The following is a 21,942-nucleotide window of genomic DNA, read 5'->3' on the forward strand; positions in this document are numbered from 1 at the left end:
TCACACATGCTACTATACTCACACACACACGCCACTATACTCACACACACACACCACTATACTCACTCACACATGCTACTATACTCACACACACACGCCACTATACTCACACACACGCCACTATACTCACACACACATGCTATTATACTCCCACACACACACCACTATACTCACACACACATGCTATTATACTCTCACACAAAAACTACTACAATCTCACACACATATTACTATACTCTCATACAAACAATAGTATACTTTCTCATCAATATTTTTATAGTGTCTTGCATACATAACCATACTTTCACACACTATTGTCTGAGCCAAAACCATATTCATGCATACTCACAACTTTTCCTTCTTACAAATACAACTGTTCTTACTTAAAAATTATATTATACTCTCATGCATACCTCATAGCTTTCTATAAAGCAGGATATGCATTTATTATGTTCTCAATAAGAGAACATAATTGTGTGTGTAAAAAAGTTTAATGGTCTATATAAGAGGGAATGGTGCTATGTGTGATCAAGTATGATTTAAAAGGAAGTTACTTTAATCAAACAGGAAGATGACTTAGATCCTCATTTCCTGATTGGGTAACACCTCTGAAAACAAACATTCCACCTACATTTAGTACTGCTAGCTAAATTTGAGCCACAGGCAACTGTCCTTTCAATGACAATTTTACAGCTGTATTTTGACTAGTGATAGATAACAATGAGATTGCTACTTATTTTTCTCCTTTTTCAAAGTCTGTTTATTTTTGTGGAAGTAAATTGTAATGAGGCTGACATTACTATTTTTTTCACTCATGCACTGAGATGTGTTCAGGACATTGTAAGGGAAACTGACAGCGGTGGACATAACAACATGCTCATGGACAGATTATTCAGTGAGCTAACTGGATATACAAGGACAATTTCTGTCTTTCTCTCAATTAGTCATCAACTTGAAAGGGGTAATAATCAAAGTGTAGCCATTTTGGATGCGTTGTTTGCATGTTTTTGTTCCATAATGAATTCATACGTAAGTTTAAGACCTGTGGAAATGAGACAAAGAGATCTTTTAGCCTCGAGAACACCACCAACAGTGAGAACTGGTCATCCGGGTCGTCCTGAGTACAGTATAGAACATGAACAAATTACGTACTGTTTATCTCTGGGAATGACTTGGCAAAGAATAGCTGAATGCTTTGGAATCAGCAGGAGGACATTGTACAGGCACAGGCAACAACTTCAAATTGGGCCACTAACCTATACAGAAATGTCTGATGAAGAATTGGCAGACATTGTAAGAGAGATCCTTCAAACTACCCCAAATGCAGGTGAACGATATGTGTTAGGAAGTCTTCGATCCCGCAATGTCAGAATACAGCGCCAGCGAGTGAGACGTTGTCTGCAACAGCTTGATCCAATTGGACGGGCCTTCCGACGCCGCCATACAATTCGTCGAAGAATTTACAATGTTCAAACTCCAAATCAGTTATGGTAAGTATTTTGTAATATTTCAAAAAGTCTGGATCTTTGACAATGAAATAAATTGTTATGGCAGTAGAAAATAACGTACAGATGTTCTACTAAATAATGTTTAAGTAAAGATTACAATGTACAAATACACTATTCAAATTCAAAATAAAAAAAGTACTCAGGTATGAGCACAAATTATGCAATAGTAAAATCCTCAGGTTAAGTATGAAAAGAATATTAAGAAATGTAGGCCACGAACACCAAAGTTGTGTTATCTGCAATACTTTAATACAAGTATTTAGTATGGTACTGACACTGCTATTCTTGTAGTTTACAACCGCAAACTACAATAAATACACAAAGGACAAACAAAGAACAAAAATAAAGTCTTTCATTTAAATCTTAAAAGTTGTTGGAACCAAGTATTTTTTTTTTTTTTTTGTAAATTTAGCCTGATTTTCATATTTAACTCTATTTCTCACTTTTCATTGCATACCCTTATCTCACAAGCAAAAGGCTGTAAACACACTATACAAGACTGAAAGACTATCTCATGAGCCAAGCATCTGTTAATAAAGCAGGTACTACACAGGTCAGAAAAATCACTAAGTACTATTTATTTATCTTTGTTTCAAAACAGTTTAGTTTTTCAATCCTAAAATCACTGTACAGAAAAAATTATATAAAATATTAATATTAAATATTAATAGCAAATTTATATTATAAATGCTTTCTATTCCAATTGTAAAACTTTAAAATATTTCTACAAAAATGCACAAGGCTGGCATTTAGAACCAGATTAAAACAGGAATTAAGGAATCATAGCAATTCCTTCAGGTATGGTAAACAAAAGATTTAGACTCTTGATATTCAAAGACAGATGGGATGACTCAAAATGAAAATGAAAAATGATGAAAAGTTTTTAAAAAAGCATTTGAATGGAACACATAGGTATCAAGCATTGAAACAAAGAATAAATTTTAAAATTCCCATAATTGTACCCATTTTTTTCCAATGGACTAGGATATAAACATGCTGTCTACAAGATTAGAGCTTTGTAATGCATACAGCAATAGATTGTATTCTGAAGTCTGCAAACATTGGACAACAGTGCTAATTGAAGTAAAACTAATTGTGATGCTTCTCCTTACAGGCACATCGATGGAAACCACAAATTGGTGAGGTGGAGAATGGTTTTTCATGGCTGTGTTGATGGCTTTAGTCGGACAATCATATACTTGCAGTGTCTTAACAACAACAGAGCATCTTCTGTCCTGGGATTGTTCCGTACCGGAATTCAGTGTTTTGGACTGCCCCTAAGGGTACGCTGTGACCATGGCATGGAGAACACAGAAGTTGCTCGATATATGTTAGAAAGACGGGGCTTGAACAGAGGCAGTGTCATTACCGGGCGCAGTGTCCACAACCAGAGGATTGAACGTCTGTGGGCAGAGCTAAATAGAGTCGTTTCTTTCCACTTCAGTAACCTCTTTAGCTTCATGGAAAATGAAGGCATACTAGATTCTACTGATGAACTACATTTGTTTTGCTTACACTACATCTACCTACCAAGAGTACAGAGGGCAACTGCAGAATTCCGAAATCAGTGGAACCACCATGGATTATCTACACAAGGAGGACAAACACCTCTTCAACTGTGGCAGAGGGGGGTTCTAAACGGTATCAATACTGGTGCAATTCAGGACATTTTTGCAGGAACTGAGAACTTGGAAATCAATGAGGACATCCCTCTACAAGTAGAGACTGAAAACAATGTTGTTATTCCAGTTAATGAGTTTAATGTAAATCCAACAGTTATGAACAGAATTCAAGACACTATAGACCCACTGAGAGAGGATGGAAACCATGGTATTGTATTATTTTTAGGCCTGGTAAATGTTCTCAAACAACAGTAACTGATTAAGTCGTTAATAAACTAAAACATTGTGGCAATTTTTGTTTTTAAACAGTTTGGCTGGGATACTGATAAACAATATGCCTCAAGAAATTACAGAACAAACATTTGATTTCTTTAGAACCACAGTTTTTTATGTTCTAAACGGAAAAAAAAAAGAAAATTAGAATGTAAATGCACTGATTGTGAAACACACACAAAAAATAAAATAAAATAAAAAAAGCAAAAAGGACGAATCTTCTGGCTCATTGCTTAAAACAAACAAACAAAAAAAAAACAGCAACATTGTGGTAACTTATACTTTGCATGAAAATCCAGATGTTTTTGTTTGTAGTAAAGTAAAAAAAAAAACAAAACAAAAACAACAGGTACTTGTACATATTATTTTACATTATTCTCTTCCAAAACCTTGTGTGTTACCTAATGCAAAGTCCATACTCTCCCTGAAATCCTCATATGTATCAAGCAGTGGCAACTTAAGGCAATTGATGCAAGTGTTTGCCATAGGCAAATGGCGTCCAGGGGTGCCTGAGTGATCATGCAAGAAATCAATTGATGGCCGAGGGAAAAAGCCAACCGGTGGGATGACATTTGCACCCGTTGCAAAAGCCAAGATTTTGCCAAGCTTTGATGGTCCCATTTGTTCTACAACAAAGACAAAACACAAGCAATAACTATAGAAAAATGTAACCACCTGTAATTTAGTATAAAGTCTAAAGTAACATGAAAAACATCCAAAAGACAACCAAAAATAAACATGTAATGATAACAGTTGAAATAAAACAATGTGCTATACCTAGCAGCAATATTTACCTTCAACATCCTGCAGGTAGTCCCTCCAAAATGGGACCACACATTCCTCTGCCCTCCTCTTGTTGCTTCCTGCTGCAGACAGCCTGATGTTGAAAAGATGATCCATTGTGTCAGCAGTGAGTGGCGATGGTTCATGACACATTAAGGGCCTGAAACTATCTGGATACATTCTGATAGCATCCAGAACACCAAGTGTCTTCAGCCCCTCCATAAATCTATAAAAAAAGACACACAAGAAAAGCAAAAACATACATACACACACATATTATGGTGAGATAGGAACAACTCACTTATGCAAAGTAACAATTACAATGTTAGTAATTTTAAGTGTTTAATCAAAAATCTAGCAGCTATCAATAATTTTAGGAAAAGGCAAGATTAAAAACATTAAAATGACTACTGGTTGTATTTTTTCCTAAACATCAATAAAAAATCTTCACTGTATACAAAAAGTACATTTTAAAATAGTACATATGAACTATGTTTATGAGAGGCCCCTTGAGAGATAATTTAAACTTTCTCACACATATACTACAATACTCAGACACACTTGCTCCTATATTTACACACACATGCTACTGTACTCCCACACACACATGTTCTGAACTCAGTGTACGCATAGACCCTAAATTCTAACGTAAATACAATGTTTATATTCTCCAATTGTGGGATCAGTGTCAGCCAACCAGAGGAAAAAAGTAAAACGAAAAGGTTACAAAAACAAAAAAAGACAGAAAAGTTTAAGATTTTTTTTAAGCACTGGATTTATATAGTTCAAAATGGTAGCAAAAATATTTTTTCACATCATAAAAAAATATTACCAATTTAATTTCTTCTCAGCCGTATTTCACAAACCTTTCAAATCCTCCACTGACTCGGTGGACCACTTGAAACATGAGAATATCTTGAACCATCAAGTACTTGTCTTCAATGCTCTTCAGTGGTCTGAGACACCCAGCATTTGCCAGGTAGTCTTGCAGTGGTTCAATGGCTTGAATCAGGTCGTCCAAATGTGTACATTCTGACACCTGAAAATGCAGCAATAAAGAATAATTTAAATAATTTGTAAACCCAAAATGTAGCTCCTTTAATAGTGTTATAGTAAAAATAAATATAACAGTTTAACAGAGCTGCCGATTATTTTCTGATCAGCTGAGGGTTAGGTGTTGCTGAATCATTCACATTGCAGAAGATTGGTTCTAAGCTATAAATTGGGATATTCTTTTGTTTGTTCGACATAGAAACTCCCAAACAGTGTTAACTATAGTAGAACATTCAGAATATTAAAAAGCTCACAAACATCACTGAAAAAAGGTTCATTTAAGAGGAAGAAAAATAAACTGGTAGACAGTGTTTTTTTTTTTTTTTTTTTACCTTTTTAACCTTTTCATAGAGGTCTGCATCAGCTATATCTTCCAACACAGGCTTCACAGAGGAACATCCACCAACTAGACGAGAATACAACGTTGGTGAAATGAATCCTGGTGGAGGACCGCCATGGACAAGACTTACAGCAATAGCCCGGCCAGCAATAAAATATCGATCTTCTCTCAGAGCTAAAGCACACATGGCATGGAAAACAAAACAAGATCAGTAGAAATGGAAGAAAAGCCATAGAAAAAAAAAACAGAGGTTGGGAAAAACAAATATGACAAAAAAATATTTAAATGAAAACAAAATATACCAAAACTGTCCAGAGCCAAGTTCAGTTTGCCATCTCTTCCTTCAAACATTGGTGAATGTGCAAGAGCTTCCAAAAGCAAACGCAAGAATTCTCTTCTAGGGCCACCGAGGTCCACAGCCTGTTCATCCATTCCCAAGTCATCTGAAAACTTTATGGACATCTGGTACATGGGATTATAAGACAGTCGTTTGAAGCCTCGTTGAGCACCATCCAGTACCAAAGACCTGTTAATGTTGAATCTGCATCTTTGGTTAGTGTCAATTTGGGATGCCAGACTAAGAAGGACTTCCTGTGCTGACTTCATGTTTGGCTGTTCAGATGCCCTGTTGAAAGATAAAAAATGTTAGTGTTTGGATATATGATAAATGTAAGCATGTTTAATCTTCTGTCTAGTACCAATATAAGAATACAGTAATTTGCAAGTCTTGGCACAATGCTAATTTATTTACATTTTGATTCAAAGAAGTCAGACTTTGTTGCAATACTAATGTGGTCTTAATCTGTAGTTCTCCATCTTTCTGAAGGACGTTTTTCTCCTAACTTTTTTCTTTTTCCCACATTTTCATTCCAGTCTTTCTATCTGGTCACTTTGAGAGAAATGCGTTTTATTTGTTAAGCCACTCAACTATGACCTATGAATCTTTGAGACTGCAACCAGACTCCTAACTTGAGTGATGAACTAGAGTTGCTTGGACACATAATAGAAAACTTAGCAGAGAAGCAAGTTTAAAGTGGATCTTCATGGTTTTTTTTTTTTTTTTACAGGCAGTCATTACATAAATTAAATTAAAACAAATATAATTTCAGTCACTATTGTCATGTAATTTTTTTTTTACCATTTGCAGACTGTTTCCCTTGTAATTTTTCTTGGTTCTGACTATTTATCTTTAGGTGCTTAGTTCATAAATTCAAATTATGTATAGAGCTGCTAAGCAAACAGTATATCTGTGGTCCTTTTTTTTTCTTCTTCTTTTTTTTTTTGTCAAATGAGATGCCAAATGAGAAATATTACTCAAATATCTTGGAGTGGGTGATTTGTAAGGTTTTTAACAAATAAATGGCAGCCAAAGTTGCCTGTGTAAATATTAAATGACTGAGCCTATAACACAATAACCACTCACACATGGCTCTGGAGACTGGCCATTATTGCCTGATTTAATTCTTCATCATCAGAGGAGGGGTCTGAGATGGAACCCATAATTGAAAGGTAGGCAGCATAGTCATCACTGCCAGTAGATGAAATCTGGTTCTCCAAGCCAGTGACACTGGATGTATGTGATGCTACAGAGGGATGGTTAGCCCTCGTCAGATCATCACCAGTTGCTTGTGTCAGTGGAGTCTGGTTACTTCTGGTCTGGTGATCATTGGTTGCTTGCTGTGTTGCCGAAAGCTGAGTAGCTGTGGTACTTCTGGTCAAAGGATAACTGGAAGTTTCTGTTAATGCAGTCTGGTTTCGTCTGGACCTTGTAATCATGTAGTTACTTGTCTGACTTTGAGTGTTAGTCCCCTGGTCACTAGATGCAGATGTCATGTCAAGCTCCACACAGCTGTCCTCCGAGTCTGTGCTGTCAAGCTAAAGCAAAACAAATGTGCATTTAGAAGATGTTAGGGTGGAGTCCACTACCACACCATGACACAAAGTATAATAACATTTTTATATGCAGTCTGAATTAAATGTTTATGATAGTTTACCGTAAAAGGAAGACCGCTTGATGGCTTAATATAAACTGCCTTCGATTTGAATACCTTGTGAATCATTAAGCCATTCAGTTCCTGGCCTTCACGTAACTTTGGTGAAACAAGTTTGTTTCCACATGGCATCAACAGTTGTATACTGAAAAACATAGAATAAAAAAAAATTCAAAATATGTCAGCATCAACAAATTAGCTTCAGTGTATGTTGTATCTTTAGTAAACTACCAATGTCATACCTGACATCCTCAGGAATTCTATCCTTGAATGCTTCTTTTATCTCCGCAAGGACCATCTTGCAGTCCCATGCTTTTCTCATTTCAAAGGCACTTAAAATGTAGCCACGTTCATGAAGTTTTCTCTTTGTTTTATGTTTGCACACTTTATCCCATGAAGGATTGGGCAAGAGTACTACATCCTTGTTGAAGGTAGGATGATTCGGAAGGGCAGGCCTAAAAGGTAAAAGCATTTAATCATATTAGCTTAAATTAAGTAAAGAAGATCACATTTATGTCAATGGCCATTAGAAATTCCAAACGGTTGCCAGGTAACGTAACAACACGGAGACATTCAGGTTTTATTTTAAATGACAACACATGGAAACTTAAAACTGCCTCGGCAACACTTCTGCAACCAGTTTACCTGCCTAAGTGCAGTCCCTATCACGAGAAGTCTAAAGGCAGCTGACATAATTATTCATGTTTACAACTGTTTAGCTCCAGTTAAATCCCATAATTTTAAATCAACATGTGGTCAGGTGTAAAGAAAAAGTGTTCTAAACTGCAGACAGAAAAACATTGATGCTACCCGACATACTAAAAAGAACTATTTAAAAATCGCCCATTTTTAATTTACTCACCTCTTCCTCGATTTCGAAGTCCATCCACCAAAATACTGTTGAGTTTGAAATCTTGGCCGACTCACTGTGTTAGCACTGAGGCTAGCTTCGGAGGTAAAGCTGCTGGCACTCCCTGATGCACCTGACCTGAATATCCGCCGCATTTCTTGCTCAATTGCCTCGTTTGAAGACGTCCCTGTGGATGACGGCTGCCGACTTTGTTGCAACATTTCAGACATTGTCGAAACAACAGTTGGAGTGCTTAAGATGTTATTTAATAGATTAATTGCCTCACTCAGGCGCTCCCGGTCCGCCATATTCGCATTTTAACAAGGAGGGTGGGCCACGTTCCGATGTCCCGCTTCATTCTTCATCGGAGATAACCAATAACAAACAGAGAATGTAGTTTTACATCCGTTTCAACCAAACTACCTTCCGTTTCAATCAAACTCTCTCACACATACAACTATTCTCATTCACACACCATATTCTATTTTGCATTCAGTTATTTTGTCACTTCCACATGATAATTTGGATTCATGTGGACTATTTGTGTTTTATATATTCTTGTATTTTGTTTCAAATAGTATAGTGTTACGATCTCATACATTGATTAAACATTAGTTTCGCATATACTATCAACTTAATTTTAATTGTAATAAACTTTTGTGTATGTCTATGATGCACAGTTTACTCTGCAAGAGAGATCAGTGGTTTATAGATTAGAAAAAATATACGGGTGATTCTTTTTTTGTGGCAACATTTAATGTCCACATGTTTGTCCTGCCCTGATTTTTTCTAAAATGTTCAAAATATTTACAACAAAGTACTTTAGTTATGCACTTAGGTGTTTGCCATCATTTAAACATAAATAAAATGTATTTCAGATATTAGTTTATATTTTGACAATTATGACAAACACATTCAGTTTCTATGTGTCCGCAGTGCAATGTAATCAGTTTCCTCAAGAAGTGTAGGCCATTAAATTATATATAGATATATATTTCTTTTCATAACTTGATAAACTAGACTAAACTTTATTTTGTTATACACTTGAATCTGGTGAAACTATATTTTTTATTTGCTAGTTCCTTCATTTTCTACATGTCCCTGTAGTAATTTTCCACCCTGTTACAATGTGCTTTATGCCTTCAAAAAAAAGACTAAAATTCCATAAAAGCCGATTACAGGAAGTGACATCTTTGGTTTTGATGGTAATTCAACTGTGGAAAAAAAAGGAAAGCTTAACTGTAGCTCTCTCTTTACTTTTTTTTTTTATCTTTAACATGTTAGACCTGTATGAGGCACTCTTAAAGTTCCACCCTGTTATTGTAAACAATGAAAAATGTTTATTCAGTAGAATATAAAAAAACATATCTTAAATTCAGTTATTAAAGGTGTGTTATTCTGTTAAGGGTTAGCTAGCTAAATGCTGATCAGTTAAAGAACTACAGCTAGATTAGCTAAAAAATTTCCACCCTGTTAGGTCCATGGACCTAACAGGGTGGAGATTAGGGTGGAGAGTCATAATTATAATTATAATTTAATGTTATTAACTTTATTTACTTCATATTTATAGATATTTGTGTGTCTTTTAACACTATATATATGTACAGGAAAGACAGGAAAAAAAAAAAAAAAAGAATTGCAGACCTCACTGAGCGAGAAAAGCATGCCCAGAGGAAAAAGTGGAAGTAAGAAAGAGAGAGGCACAAACCAGGGAAAAGGTTAGGGCAGCGATACCTTCTCCACCCGAATCACCCAATACCCCCGATACGCCAACAGGCCCTTCACCTGCTGAACATTCAAGGTTTGAGCTCAGATCTGTACAGGATTATTTTTTAGAGTTCAATTTTTCTATTCTTAAAACATAGGAATACAACTGCATGTTAATTATGTCTTTTGATTTCTTTCTGTTATAGGCAAAGAAAGTTAGGTCAAAGTCATAAAAAAGGAATAAACAAAGACTGGAAAGAGAAATAGAAAAAATTACAGCTCTCCTGGCAAAACAAAAAGCAAAAACAGAGAAATACAGAAAGAGGTGGCAACGGAGTCAGACCTATCACCAATCCTTGTAATACCTGTCATTTCAGATGGCACAATGCAGGACAATGAGGAAAATCATCAGAATTTGGAATTGGGAACAAATATTTTCCACCCTGTTATACTCTGTTCCATTCTGTTATGTTCCATTCCACCCTGTTAGTAAGGTGTTTTTTAATTTTTTTTACTAAAAACATTGAGGACTGTGAATCTTGTTGCACCATATTAGGAAGTGAGGAACATTAAATACACATATATATATAAAAGTTTTTTAAACTACCAATATTTTCCATGTTGTCAGTAAAAATGAGTTAAATAATTCTCTCTTTTTAATGATACAGACAAATACAATTCATAACTAAATTATCTGTTACAATTTAAAGAATAAAACATATTATATTAGCAAAAGGGACATAGTCTTTATAAGAAAAAGTCATTATTGATCAATATTTACATGTTTAACTATTTGTGGTCCATATGTAAATGTCCCTAACAGGTTGGAACACATTCAGAGACTATGTTTAAGAGGAATACCTGTAATTATCATTTTATCCACTCCTGAGCTTGACCACTATGCATTTCTTATTGTTAAACATGTCAGTGTAGTAACAAAATATTAAAAACATAAAACATTACTTGTTTTTTTATCAAAGGCCATGAAGTCACAATGTTGCTGCAAACAGAGAATCACCCATACACTGCTCACAAAAATTAAAGGAGCCCTTTAAAGAAACACATTAGATACATCAGATCTCAATATGAAGTTGGATATCTATATAAATAACGACAGGGCAATGTCTTAGGAACAAAAGGATGCCAAGTCTTTTAATGGAAATAAAAGTTTTCAGCCTACAGAGGGCTCAATTGTGTAGACACCCTAAAATCAGAGTGAAATGAAGATGTGGCAGGCTAGTCCATTTTTCCAAAAACTTAATTTCCGCAAATTAAAAATGCTTTTCAGTATCTTGTGTGGCCCCCACGAGCTTGTATGCATGCTTGACAACGTCGCGGCATGCTCCTAATGAGACGACGGATGGTGTCTTGTGGCATTTCCTCCCAGATCTGTGTGAGGGCATCCCTGAGCTGCTGTACAGTCTGAGGAGCAACTTGGCGGCGCCTAATGGATTGAAACATAATGTCCCACACATGTTCTATTGGGTTTAAGTCAGGGGATCATGAAGACCATTCAATTGTTTCAATTCCTTCATCCTCCAGGTACTGCCTGCATACTCTTGCCACATGAGGCCGGGCATTGTCGTGCATTAGGAGGAAACCAGGACCTACTGCACCAGCGTAGGGTCTGACAATGGGTTGAAGGATTTCATCTCGATACCTTATGGCAGTCAGAGAACCATTTCCTAGGCAGTAGAGGTCTGTGCGTCCCTCCATGGATATGCCTCCCCAGACTATCACTGACCCACCACCAAACCTGTCATGTTGAACGACGTTGCAGGCAGCATAACGTTCTCCTTGTCTTCTCCAGACTCTTTCACGTCTATCACAGGTGCTCAGGGTGAACCTGCTCTCGTCTGTGAAAAGTACAGGGCGCCAGTGGCGGACTTGCCAATTCTGGTGTTCTTCAGCAAATGCCAATCGAGCTCCACGGTGCTGGGCAGTGAGCACAGGGCCCACTACAGGACGTCGGGCCCTCAGGCCACCTTCATGAAGTCTGTTCCTGATTGTTTGGGTAGAGACATTCACACCAGTGGCCCTCTGGAGGTCATTCTGTAGGGCACGAGCAGTGCTCAGCCTGTTCCGCCTTGCACAAAGGAGCAGGTATCGGTCTTGCTGATGGCTTGAGGACCTTCTACGGCCCTGTCCAGCTCTCCGAGAATAACCACCAGTCTCCTGAAATCTCCTCCATGTTCTGGAGATTGTGCTGGGAGACACATTGAACCTTCTTGCTGCAGCACGTGTGGATGTGCCATCCTGGAGAAGTTGGACAACCTGTGCAACTTCTGTAGGGTTAAGGGATCGCCTCATACTGCCAGTAGAGATAATTACTCAAGCCAAAACCAGCACCAGTGAAAAATCAGCCACAAAAGATCAAGGGGGAGAAACTTGAAATGACCTCCACATGTAAAACCAGTCCTGTTTTGAGGGTTTTCTAATTGTTGCCACTGTGGTGCACCTGTTGTTAATTCCATGAACACCAATACAGCTGAAAGTGATTAACGATGCCCTCAGCTGCTTAACCAACCAGAAAATTATCAGACAGGTTTAACTGATTTCATGCCAGGCCCAATAAAAAAAGTGTCCCTTTAATTTGTGTGACCAGTGTATAATTTAATAGAGTATGTTAGTAGATGTAAAATGACATGGTACATGTCAAGGGGTATAGAAGTCTATGGGATAAAGCATGATATTAAATACAAGAATGATTATGTATGGAAGAGACTACATAAGTACTTAAGATTGAGCATACTATTGTTTGTAGGCCAGTATAGTAGCATGCGTGTGTGAGTATAGTGGTGTGTGTGTGAGAGAGTATAGTAGCATGTGTGAGTGAGTATAGTAGCATGTGTGAGTGAGTATAGTGGTGTGTGTGTGTGTGGGAGTATAGTAGCATGTGTGAGTGAGTATAGTAGCATGTGTGAGTGAGTATAGTGGTGTGTGTGTGTGTGGGAGTATAGTAGCATGTGTGAGTGAGTATAGTAGCATGTGTGAGTGAGTATAGTGGTGTGTGTGTGGGAGTATAGTAGCATGTGTGAGTGAGTATAGTAGCATGTGTGAGTGAGTATAGCGGTGTGTGTGTGTGGGAGTATAGTAGCATGTGTGAGTGAGTATAGTAGCATGTGTGAGTGAGTATAGTGGTGTGTGTGTGTGAGTATAGTAGCATGTGTGAGTGAGTATAGTAGCATGTGTGAGTGAGTATAATGGTGTGTGTGTGAGTATAGTAGCATGTGTGAGAGTATAGAAGCATGTGTGTGTGAATATAGTAGCAAGTGTGTCTGAGTATTGTAGTATATGTGTGAGAAAGTTTAAATTATCTCTCAAGGGGCCTCTCATACTTTAGCGGTTTATGTTAAAGAGTCATGCAATGGATATATATATATATATATAAACTCTTGTAAGTTTGTAAGACATTTTAATGCCTGCAGCCTAAAGTAGAGACTTGGTGATTGGTCCATAGATCTGGGACTGTAAATTAAATTCCTTCTGGCCTTTGCAACACAGCACTTGCAACATGACCTGACAAACCCCTTTAAGATTATTCGTGTCTAAATGCTTGTAGCCCTGTGATCTGCTCTGAACTCGTACGCACTCCCCACAGATGATGTGTGATCTAAATGAGTCTACAGGCTTGTCGTCAGGTAATGCTGACGAGCAGAACATGGAAATCACATTAAACCCTACATGAGTCATCGTCAATATGCACAGCTGCTTGTGTAGATGAGTCTTAAAATCTCCCCTTGACAGCAGTTTGGAGCGTACACTTTTGATCAAGAAAGTCAAGGAATGCAATAAAACTATAAGCTAGTATATCTGTTTCAGTCAGAAACCCAGGAGGTCTGTGTTTAAACAGCTGAGGACGGGAAATATATATATATATATATATATATATATATATATATATATATATATATATATACATACATATATATATATAAGGATTCAAGCTGAATAATCAGAGGAATCCTAACCATGTGTTTATTTATTTATTTATTTTTTTGTAAAGTAATTTCAAAGATTGGGTCATTCATAAATGTTCTACCTTGTCTCCAGTCAGTGATTTGGCTGTCGCAGCCTTGCTTCAGTCCTGTCACAGATGCATTTTGACGTCAGTGGATTGTGGGAGAATGCAGACTGAAGCTGAGATGAGCTTCTTTACACTTGTGGGATTTTACGTCAGTGTATCACAGTCACACTGTGGTCTGTTAGTCCATGCTGGAATCTGTGAGGAGAATGAGAGAAAAAAAAATTATGAAAATGTCTTTAGAGACCCTGATAGCTCAAAGAGCTTCTTAATTACCACACATTGAAAAGGTATCATTTGATAGTCTTTGCTGAGTGTGGATAACTGCTTTAGCTCCCTACCTAATACAGAAATGTTTCCCCTGCAGATCCTAGCTGTTAACCGAATTCTTATAAATGTAAATGTGTTTTATGTCGTGTTTATTTCAGGCAAGAAATGGGGGCTGGCAGGTGTCATAAGGAGCTTAATGACAAAGCAAATCTGCTCACAGATAAAGCCTGGCTTGAGTGCAGAGTATTTATTTGCACTGTACAGAAGTTATCAATACTCCAGGGTATCTTCTTGTTTTGTACATGTACTGCAGGTCCTGCTGGCTTGCTCTCCTAACAGCATTATTATTTAGATAAACCTGTGACTGTATAGACAAAAGAAACGTATTGTGATGTCACCTATTAGTTTGGTCCTGACCACCTGACTCATCTGAAACCAGAAATTACCAACAAGTTTATTTTGCTGTCTGAAAACAGCAAGACCTTCATACCCCCAGAGTACAGACTTACAAGGTAGCCCCTGCAGTCTTAGTAAATACCACCTAATGCAGTTAATAAGCCTTAAAGATGCAGTATGTAACTTTCTGACCTGAAAACTTTGCATTGCTGAGTTGTTTGATGGCACAGTGACATCTATTATGTGCGTTTTTGGAACTGCCGCTGCCCAGCAACATCCCAAGACTGAGAAACCGCACTTTACAACCTTTTTACCTGGGACGCTGCATGACATTGCAGCCGAGTTTTTCTTTACACGGGTCACGCACTAGCAAATAGATATAAATAAACTTTTTTACCATTTTTAACACACATCGTGACTGATTGAGCAACGAAATGCAATAAACAACATCGCAGGAAGAGAAGGAACAAAAGAGAACCAGCGGCAGAGCAAACGATTAAACAAGAATCAAGATAAAACTGTTTCTTACTGTCTGGAGAGAACTATCAGTGCAGGTATAGGATGCAGGATGGATACTGATTTAGCCGTCGATAGGGGGCGCATCACTGAGAAAATGGCAAAAGTTCTGTAGTGCGTCTTTAAGATGATAAATTCATTAGGAAAGTATCTAAGCAGTACTATGATTTCCAATTAACACATGTTGGAGTTACCTTGTTAGCTGCTTGGTTGCAGGTTGTTGCACTTGGTTTACAGGTGTGTCAGGAAATATATGACTAGTGGTTGTTTAGGTGATGTTATGTTACTATCATTCACCCACTGGTCACTAGGACACTAAATTGAAGATGATTGCATCAGTATTTGAGCAGGTGAACAGTTTGAGGATGGTGTGTTGCATTATTCACTGCAAAGTTTGGAGTATAGGAAACAGCTCCTTGAAGGAGTGTTGGCAAATCATTCAAGCAACATGATTTATGCAGAAATGATCAACTTTTTCAAATCATGAACAAATCAATCAAATAAAATATTTTAGTCACTCAGAAACGCAACCGCAAATCTTTATACTTTGTTATCAGAATTTGTAATGTTTTGGTTAACTTTATTTTTATGTTTATCTTTGTTACAATTGGACACTACACAATTGCACTGTATATACATACACTCAAATTTATATTAGATTTATTTATATAGTGTTGGTTCACAGTAAAATTTTATTTCTGGGCTTTTAACATAGAAGTGTAACTCTGTGCAAGCAAGAACTCTGCAACAGTTTGGGGAAAAACAGAGACCAAATTAACATTAAATAATTTTGTACAAATTAAAGATTTGATAAAAGTCCTACAGTATTTTAAGTGTATCTTTACAGGATCCAAATTTGTACACCCTTATATTATTTAAGTCTACAGGCCCCATGGTTGGTAAGTTTAAGTTTATAAGGCCATTTTTGAGACCATATTGCTGAGACTATAACTGTATTGCAATACAAGTTTTGCTATAAGGCAAAGAGACTAACTTTGATGGATGAAATCTAACTTTTAACATTTCATATTTCTCCAAGGGACAAAAGAAATGGTTTAAAGAATCACCTTTGGGAGGAACAAGTGAACAGTATGTCCCAGACACCCAGCTCACGGCCAACCCTTTTGCTAATGGAGTTGCAGAACTTTCTCTTGAAAAAAATACAGAAAGGTGGTATCAGTGAGGCGTCAGAGGGACAGGCAATAGACTGGAAAATATGAGCGAGTCGGGGTGGACTCAAGCTGATGTGTTTATTTGCCACTATGGGTTTCCCTGCAGAAATCTAGGAGGCCAGATGCATTTTGATTCCCCAATGCGTACATGCAGCCTGTCGACCTGCATAAAAATTGAAACTGATCAACCAAACTCTCAGTTGTAGAATCGTCAGGTGTTGGATGGTTTCAAAAATAATGCAGGGCTTCAGAGGAAGGTGGAAATTATTTTCAGTTCCACTTTGCACTTTACTTAGTTTCTGGGGAGATCTTGTCATTTTTCCACTCCTGAGTTATCTTAAGTAAATTGCTCTAAAATTACTCTGTTTATGTCCTGATCTTTGGAAACTTACGTGTTATTGTGATTAGAAATAGTTGGAAAAGTGCAGTGACTGCAAAATCTTCAACATGTATCAGCAGACTAGACTGGAATTGTCAGTTTTATTTCTGAGGCACCAAATCAGTTGTTTGCCTTTCCCAGACTCTACCAAATCTCAACTGTAGCAGGGATTTTCATGACAGCTTGACATACTGGTGACTCATACAAAACAAACCACTTTGTTCATCAGCAAATAAAAGCACACAAGGTCATATGACATCAAAATGCAGGTTTTCTATCTCTTCACTGGCTGACTCAAAGAAAGACTGAACACTAAATAAAATAATTGGCTGCCATCACAGAGGCGTGTTTAATTAAAATTTTGGGTGCAATTTTAAATACCACTGAGGAAGCTGTAAGGGCTCTGACAGACAGAATGTATAATGTATGTAAAAACTATCCACTCTGCAAAGCTTGCCAGAATGATTCATTACACTACAAATAAATGCTGACTTGGGTTAATCAGTGATGCATTGGAACATATAACGCTGCTTGTTAACCTTTCATCTTGGGCTAGCTGTAAAAGCTTGAGGCAGCACAGAAACATGGCACATGAGCAGTCCTTTTGTAATTGGCATCAGTTCGGTGAGGTTAAAAAAACTGAAAGAAAAGTGGCTTAAATAGTTAAGCTGGGGAAGCCAACTTAATAAGTTGTCATGGTAAATCTGGGTTTACGGGTTAATAATGGAATGCAAAATGAAGTTAATGTCAAGTTATATATTGAGAAGTCAAACCTAATGGTGTAACTGGTTTTAGTGACGGTTTGTATGGTTCATAGTCATTTGCCACTTCAGACGTTGATTTAATCTGATCGTGACATTTAATACTCTCCAACAAACAGTTTAAAAGTACTCTCTTACCAAAAGGCTTACTTACCCTACTTTTTGGTAAGTGAGCATAAAGTGTTTGAAGCTGATGATCTGGCTAAAGTGTTGAGCTGTCTTTTGAATGGTCAGATGTGGCATACCTTGTCTGCTCTGCTTGATGGTGATTCATTATGTTGTCTATAGGCAGGCACTTGAAGAAATGAGACTTCATAGTAACTGCGATAGCAGCTGGCCAATCAGATCTAACTTTAACAGAATAATAGCATTCAAGGCCCCAGGGGCAGAAACAAGGATGTCATAAATTATACATTTCCATGAGAACATGTATGGATGGCAGTGTCACACAATAACTGGCACAGCACTTAGCTCCAAGTGAGGCTGCTTGGGTGAGTGATGTCTGCTGCAGGCACCTGCCTGGAAAGCATACTGAAGTGATTTGCAAAGTCAGCGTGACAAATGGGCACCCTCAATTATCATGTTGACCCAAGACTTGATGATGGGGCAGCACTGAAGGGAGTGACAGTGGGTTTAATGATACAAGTACTTGTATAATCTTGTTTTACTGAGCTGACCTTCTAACTGGAAGGGTTTGAAGGTGTTCCACTGCCAAACCCTTCAACTATTAAATTCAATATTTTAGCCATAAAAATTCTTTTGATTATGGAAATGGTAAAATGTTCCTAAATGTTATCTATAAATGCTACTGATTGCTGAAAAAAGGGTTAACAGAGAAGTTTGTTTGCAATTCAGTTAAAAAAAAAACTTGCATTTGTCCCTGAGGGGCAAGTAGTGGCACACAGTTACTAGCACAGTATGTGGAAATTAACAAAGAAACAAGGAACAGGGCAGAAGAAAAGTAGCTGTGCAAGAAGGACATAGGTATAGGAAATAATGTAGAATAATATAATTTAAGTTAAAAAGGTTGATATTAATAATAAAATAAACAAGTATAATGCACTAAATAACATAATATAATATGATATAATATAATATAATATAATATAATATAATATAATTTACTCAAAAGCATCCATGACTATGTGTTCTATACCCATAAAGTGCCATGGTATGTCAAGGTTTAGACTTGCCTGCATCTTTACTGTGAAGAAACCAGAGGTAGTAATAAATGCATAAAGAAATGATTAAGAAAAAATGATAGTAGTCATTTAAAATGATCAATGACCATCTTTACACACTGCTATCTGGGAGTCGATAATAACGATTCTTACAAAATGTAAAGCCCCATTTAAAATTAAATTATTTGTTATTAATTTAAACAAGCTGCCACAGTTTACAAAATGCATAAAACTGAATCACTCAGAATAATTTGTAAATGAAGTTTGCTGCCTGTCAGTATAAGTATGTAATAGTTAAGTTATACTTTAAAAAACTATCGTTTAAAAATTATATCTAAGCCAAGGATATCACATTGGCCTCAGTACTGTATTATCAACACTAACTCTGTTATGGATGTCCAGCTTTTCCCATCCAATATTTACTTAGTTGTCAATACTTTTAAAACTGTACTTGACATTTACCTTTGGATCTAAGTAAAGCTGAGGTATAACTGCAAAAGAAACAATGGTATGAAATATCCTCACTTGTCTGTATCAACTTAAAGTCTTCCCTGAAAGCTCCTCCGTGGGCTTCTTTAATATTAACGGGATAGTAAAATACACACACACACACACACACATATATATATAACACACATATATATATATATATATAGATAGATAGATAGATAGATAGATAGATAGATAGATAGATAGATAGATAGATAGATAGATAGATAGATAGACCCATCCCAATGAGTCTGATCCAATTAGAATCTTCTGATGGGTATGTTTACATAAAGCATTTTTAGCCCTGTAAATAAACATAGCTACTGTTTTATTGGTGCACAGACTGTGCTCTCTCAGCATATAAGAAAATTAACTTTTTCAGATTTGCAGCAGGTTTATGATGCTTTTTAGTTGATTCAGGGGTTTGCATACAGAAGTAATTATATCTGTAACGTTAAAATTTGAGTTTGTCTCATCTGCACTGCATATTACAGTTTTCTTTCTCCAGCTTTAAATAATACATGGAAATATTTGAGACACGAGTAGCATTTAAAACAAAAACATATGCAAAAGCAGACAACACATTCACATCTTAAAAACGGTGCTACTCCGAGCAAGGACACTGAACTGTAAACCTCAGCAAGGCTTCGGGCGGACTCACTATTCTTTTTTTTTTAAATAAAAATAATAATAAAGGATTAGAAGCCACACAGAATGCTGAGAGCGGTGCAATTTTTCATTGTTCCTGCTCTCTGTGTCTGTTCAACATCTTCCTGCAGGTTAAAGAGTGAACGGATGAGGTGAAGGTCTTCTTCCTCAGCACACACACACGCCAGCATCTCAACTCATCTGTAGGAGGAGGAAGACTTGGGATTGTTTGTTGCCTGCAGGAGAAATTCAAGGTCAATGCACAGTACACACACAAATACACGCACACACACACACACACACAAACACACACATACACATGCAGACAGTCTGGATTTGTGTCAAGAGAGGGAATTTCTTCTCTTCTGGCTGTTTAAAGAAGTGAGATGATGAGGAACGCTCTTCACCACAAATACTGAGAATAACTACAAGCTAATCAAACTGATAAAAATCTTAAATGAAAATTTTTTTCTGACACGTCTCTGTGTTCTCTGTTTCTTCTGCCCTTCATTTGTTCTTTCCCTCCTTACCTTTGTCTCTGCCTTCTTTCCTTTGTTCTCTTACAATTTTACCCTTTCTCCATTTTTTTGTCCTTTTTTCCAGTTGTCTTTATTTTCTTCTTTATTTTCAGATTTTCTCTTTCTGAATCATAATGTCTTTAATCTATTGTTTCTTTTTTGTTTTGATTCTTTTCCCTCGGTCCCTCCCCAGTTTTAGGTTTCTTGCTCCATCCCGTTTTCTTTCTTCCTTTTCTTGCATTTTCGTCTGTTTGTGTCTTCCTTCTTTCTTCCAAGCCTTTTGATCCATCCATTATCCTATCCAATCTTTCTTTCCTTCCTCTTATCATTTCCATCATTTATCCCTCTTAATTTCAGTTTTTCTTCTTTTTTTCTCACTCATTTATTTAACCCTCCTGTTTCCTCATCTTTTTTTAATTTCCTTCCCCTTCTTTCTGCCATTTTATCTTTGTTTTGACCTTATTTTCTCCTTTTTTTTCTTTCCAATCTTGTTTGGCATCTTTGCTGATCTTTATTTCTCACGTTTTTTACATCCTGTGCCTTCCTTTCTTGCCAACCTTCTCTTGCTGTTTTTTCTATTTTTCTTCATTTCTGTCCCCTACTTTGTTTCTTATTTAGTTTACTCCACTTTTTTTTTCCAGTTTTTTTTTCTTCCTCCTATCCTGTACCCCCCTGTAACATTTCTTAAAGCACCCCCCCCCCAAACAAAAAAAAAAAAACACTAATCAACTCTCCCAAACAAACACTGTATTGTCCAAGGATTTTTCCCTGTGAAGTCCACACACTGAGAATAATTTGGATTTTAATTGCTTCCCTACAGATCTCTGCCTCACAGAAACTGGGTTAATTGCATTAGTAGAGACACTTCCATTAAGTGCTGCCAGTCTAAGTTACTGCAGTGAGCATGCTGCAGTGTTGCTATTTAGCCACAGCTCAGAAAAAAAAATAGAGGGGGGGTTGTTAATGTCCTGGATGCTGACATGTGTTTCAGAAAGCTTTTAAAGTGTCAGTCATGAAGAGACCATGCTTATTGTGTGCTTCCTTGCCCTACATGTGTCATCACAAGGGCAGCAAGCACATGTTCAGTGTTGTGACAGCGCTGCAGGTTTATCACACTGAGCACAGCTGCTTTGAGGACGAAGTTAAAAACTCTACTTATGGCTCAGTTTTACTGTCCTTCCTCCCCATTCTTCTGTTAAGCCAGAATTAGTCAGCGCCCCTTTTCCAGCATGCACATCACTATTAGAATCAATGTCATCTTAAGGAAGAATGAATCAATCTTCTGAACTACTGTCATTCCTTAAAGAAAGTATATTGTTTGCAATTGGTAAAAACTTGTGGTCCATTTCTGAGCTTTGAGTTGAGCAAACTGCAGATCAGACATATGCCACTGTAATTCTAAGTAAAAATGCAGAAGCAGTGTGTGAAATAATATTTACAGTTTCACTGGTTCCATTGAAT

At 37.0% G+C, this 21,942-nt stretch overlaps 3 protein-coding genes across 3 annotated transcripts in view; 2 read left to right on the forward strand and 1 right to left on the reverse strand.

Annotated features, from left to right (window-relative positions):
- LOC121630803 (leucine-rich repeat and fibronectin type-III domain-containing protein 2) overlaps positions 1 to 21,942 on the forward strand; it is a 169,422-nt gene that overhangs the window by 53,091 nt on the left and 94,389 nt on the right. Inside the window, exon 2 of the mRNA XM_041971304.1 lies at positions 20,095 to 20,217. The gene's annotated coding sequence lies outside the window, so the exon portion shown is untranslated. The remainder of the gene's footprint in view (positions 1 to 20,094; positions 20,218 to 21,942) is intronic.
- Positions 157 to 3,773, forward strand: LOC121630810. The gene is made up of 2 exons (XM_041971313.1): positions 157 to 1,490; positions 2,623 to 3,773. Exons 1-2 carry the CDS (start codon positions 721 to 723, stop codon positions 3,383 to 3,385), a joined length of 1,533 nt encoding a protein of 510 aa, XP_041827247.1. The 5' UTR covers positions 157 to 720; the 3' UTR covers positions 3,386 to 3,773.
- LOC121630807 lies at positions 3,776 to 8,653 on the reverse strand. The gene is made up of 9 exons (XM_041971310.1): positions 8,433 to 8,653; positions 7,813 to 8,025; positions 7,574 to 7,715; positions 7,003 to 7,454; positions 5,882 to 6,204; positions 5,572 to 5,753; positions 5,053 to 5,225; positions 4,198 to 4,412; positions 3,776 to 4,029 (listed from the first exon to the last, which is right to left on the reverse strand). The coding sequence occupies exons 1-9, from the start codon at positions 8,648 to 8,650 to the stop codon at positions 3,776 to 3,778; spliced, it is 2,172 nt and encodes a 723-aa protein (XP_041827244.1). The 5' UTR covers positions 8,651 to 8,653.

Source organism: Melanotaenia boesemani, chromosome 20, assembly GCF_017639745.1.
Source record: "Melanotaenia boesemani isolate fMelBoe1 chromosome 20, fMelBoe1.pri, whole genome shotgun sequence".
Lineage (NCBI taxonomy): Eukaryota > Metazoa > Chordata > Actinopteri > Atheriniformes > Melanotaeniidae > Melanotaenia > Melanotaenia boesemani.

Coding starts and splice junctions, on each gene's coding strand:
- LOC121630810 (XM_041971313.1), top strand. CDS start 721: ATGAGATTGCTACTTATTTTTCTCCTTTTTCAAAGTCTGTTTATTTTT. Junction 1,491..2,622: donor CAAACTCCAAATCAGTTATG/GTAAGTATTTTG, acceptor TTCTCCTTACAG/GCACATCGATGGAAACCACA.
- LOC121630807 (XM_041971310.1), bottom strand. CDS start 8,650: ATGTCTGAAATGTTGCAACAAAGTCGGCAGCCGTCATCCACAGGGACG. Junction 6,205..7,002: donor GCCAGTCTCCAGAGCCATGT/GTGAGTGGTTAT, acceptor ATCTTTCAACAG/GGCATCTGAACAGCCAAACA. Junction 5,226..5,571: donor TCTATGAAAAGGTTAAAAAG/GTAAAAAAAAAA, acceptor CTGCATTTTCAG/GTGTCAGAATGTACACATTT.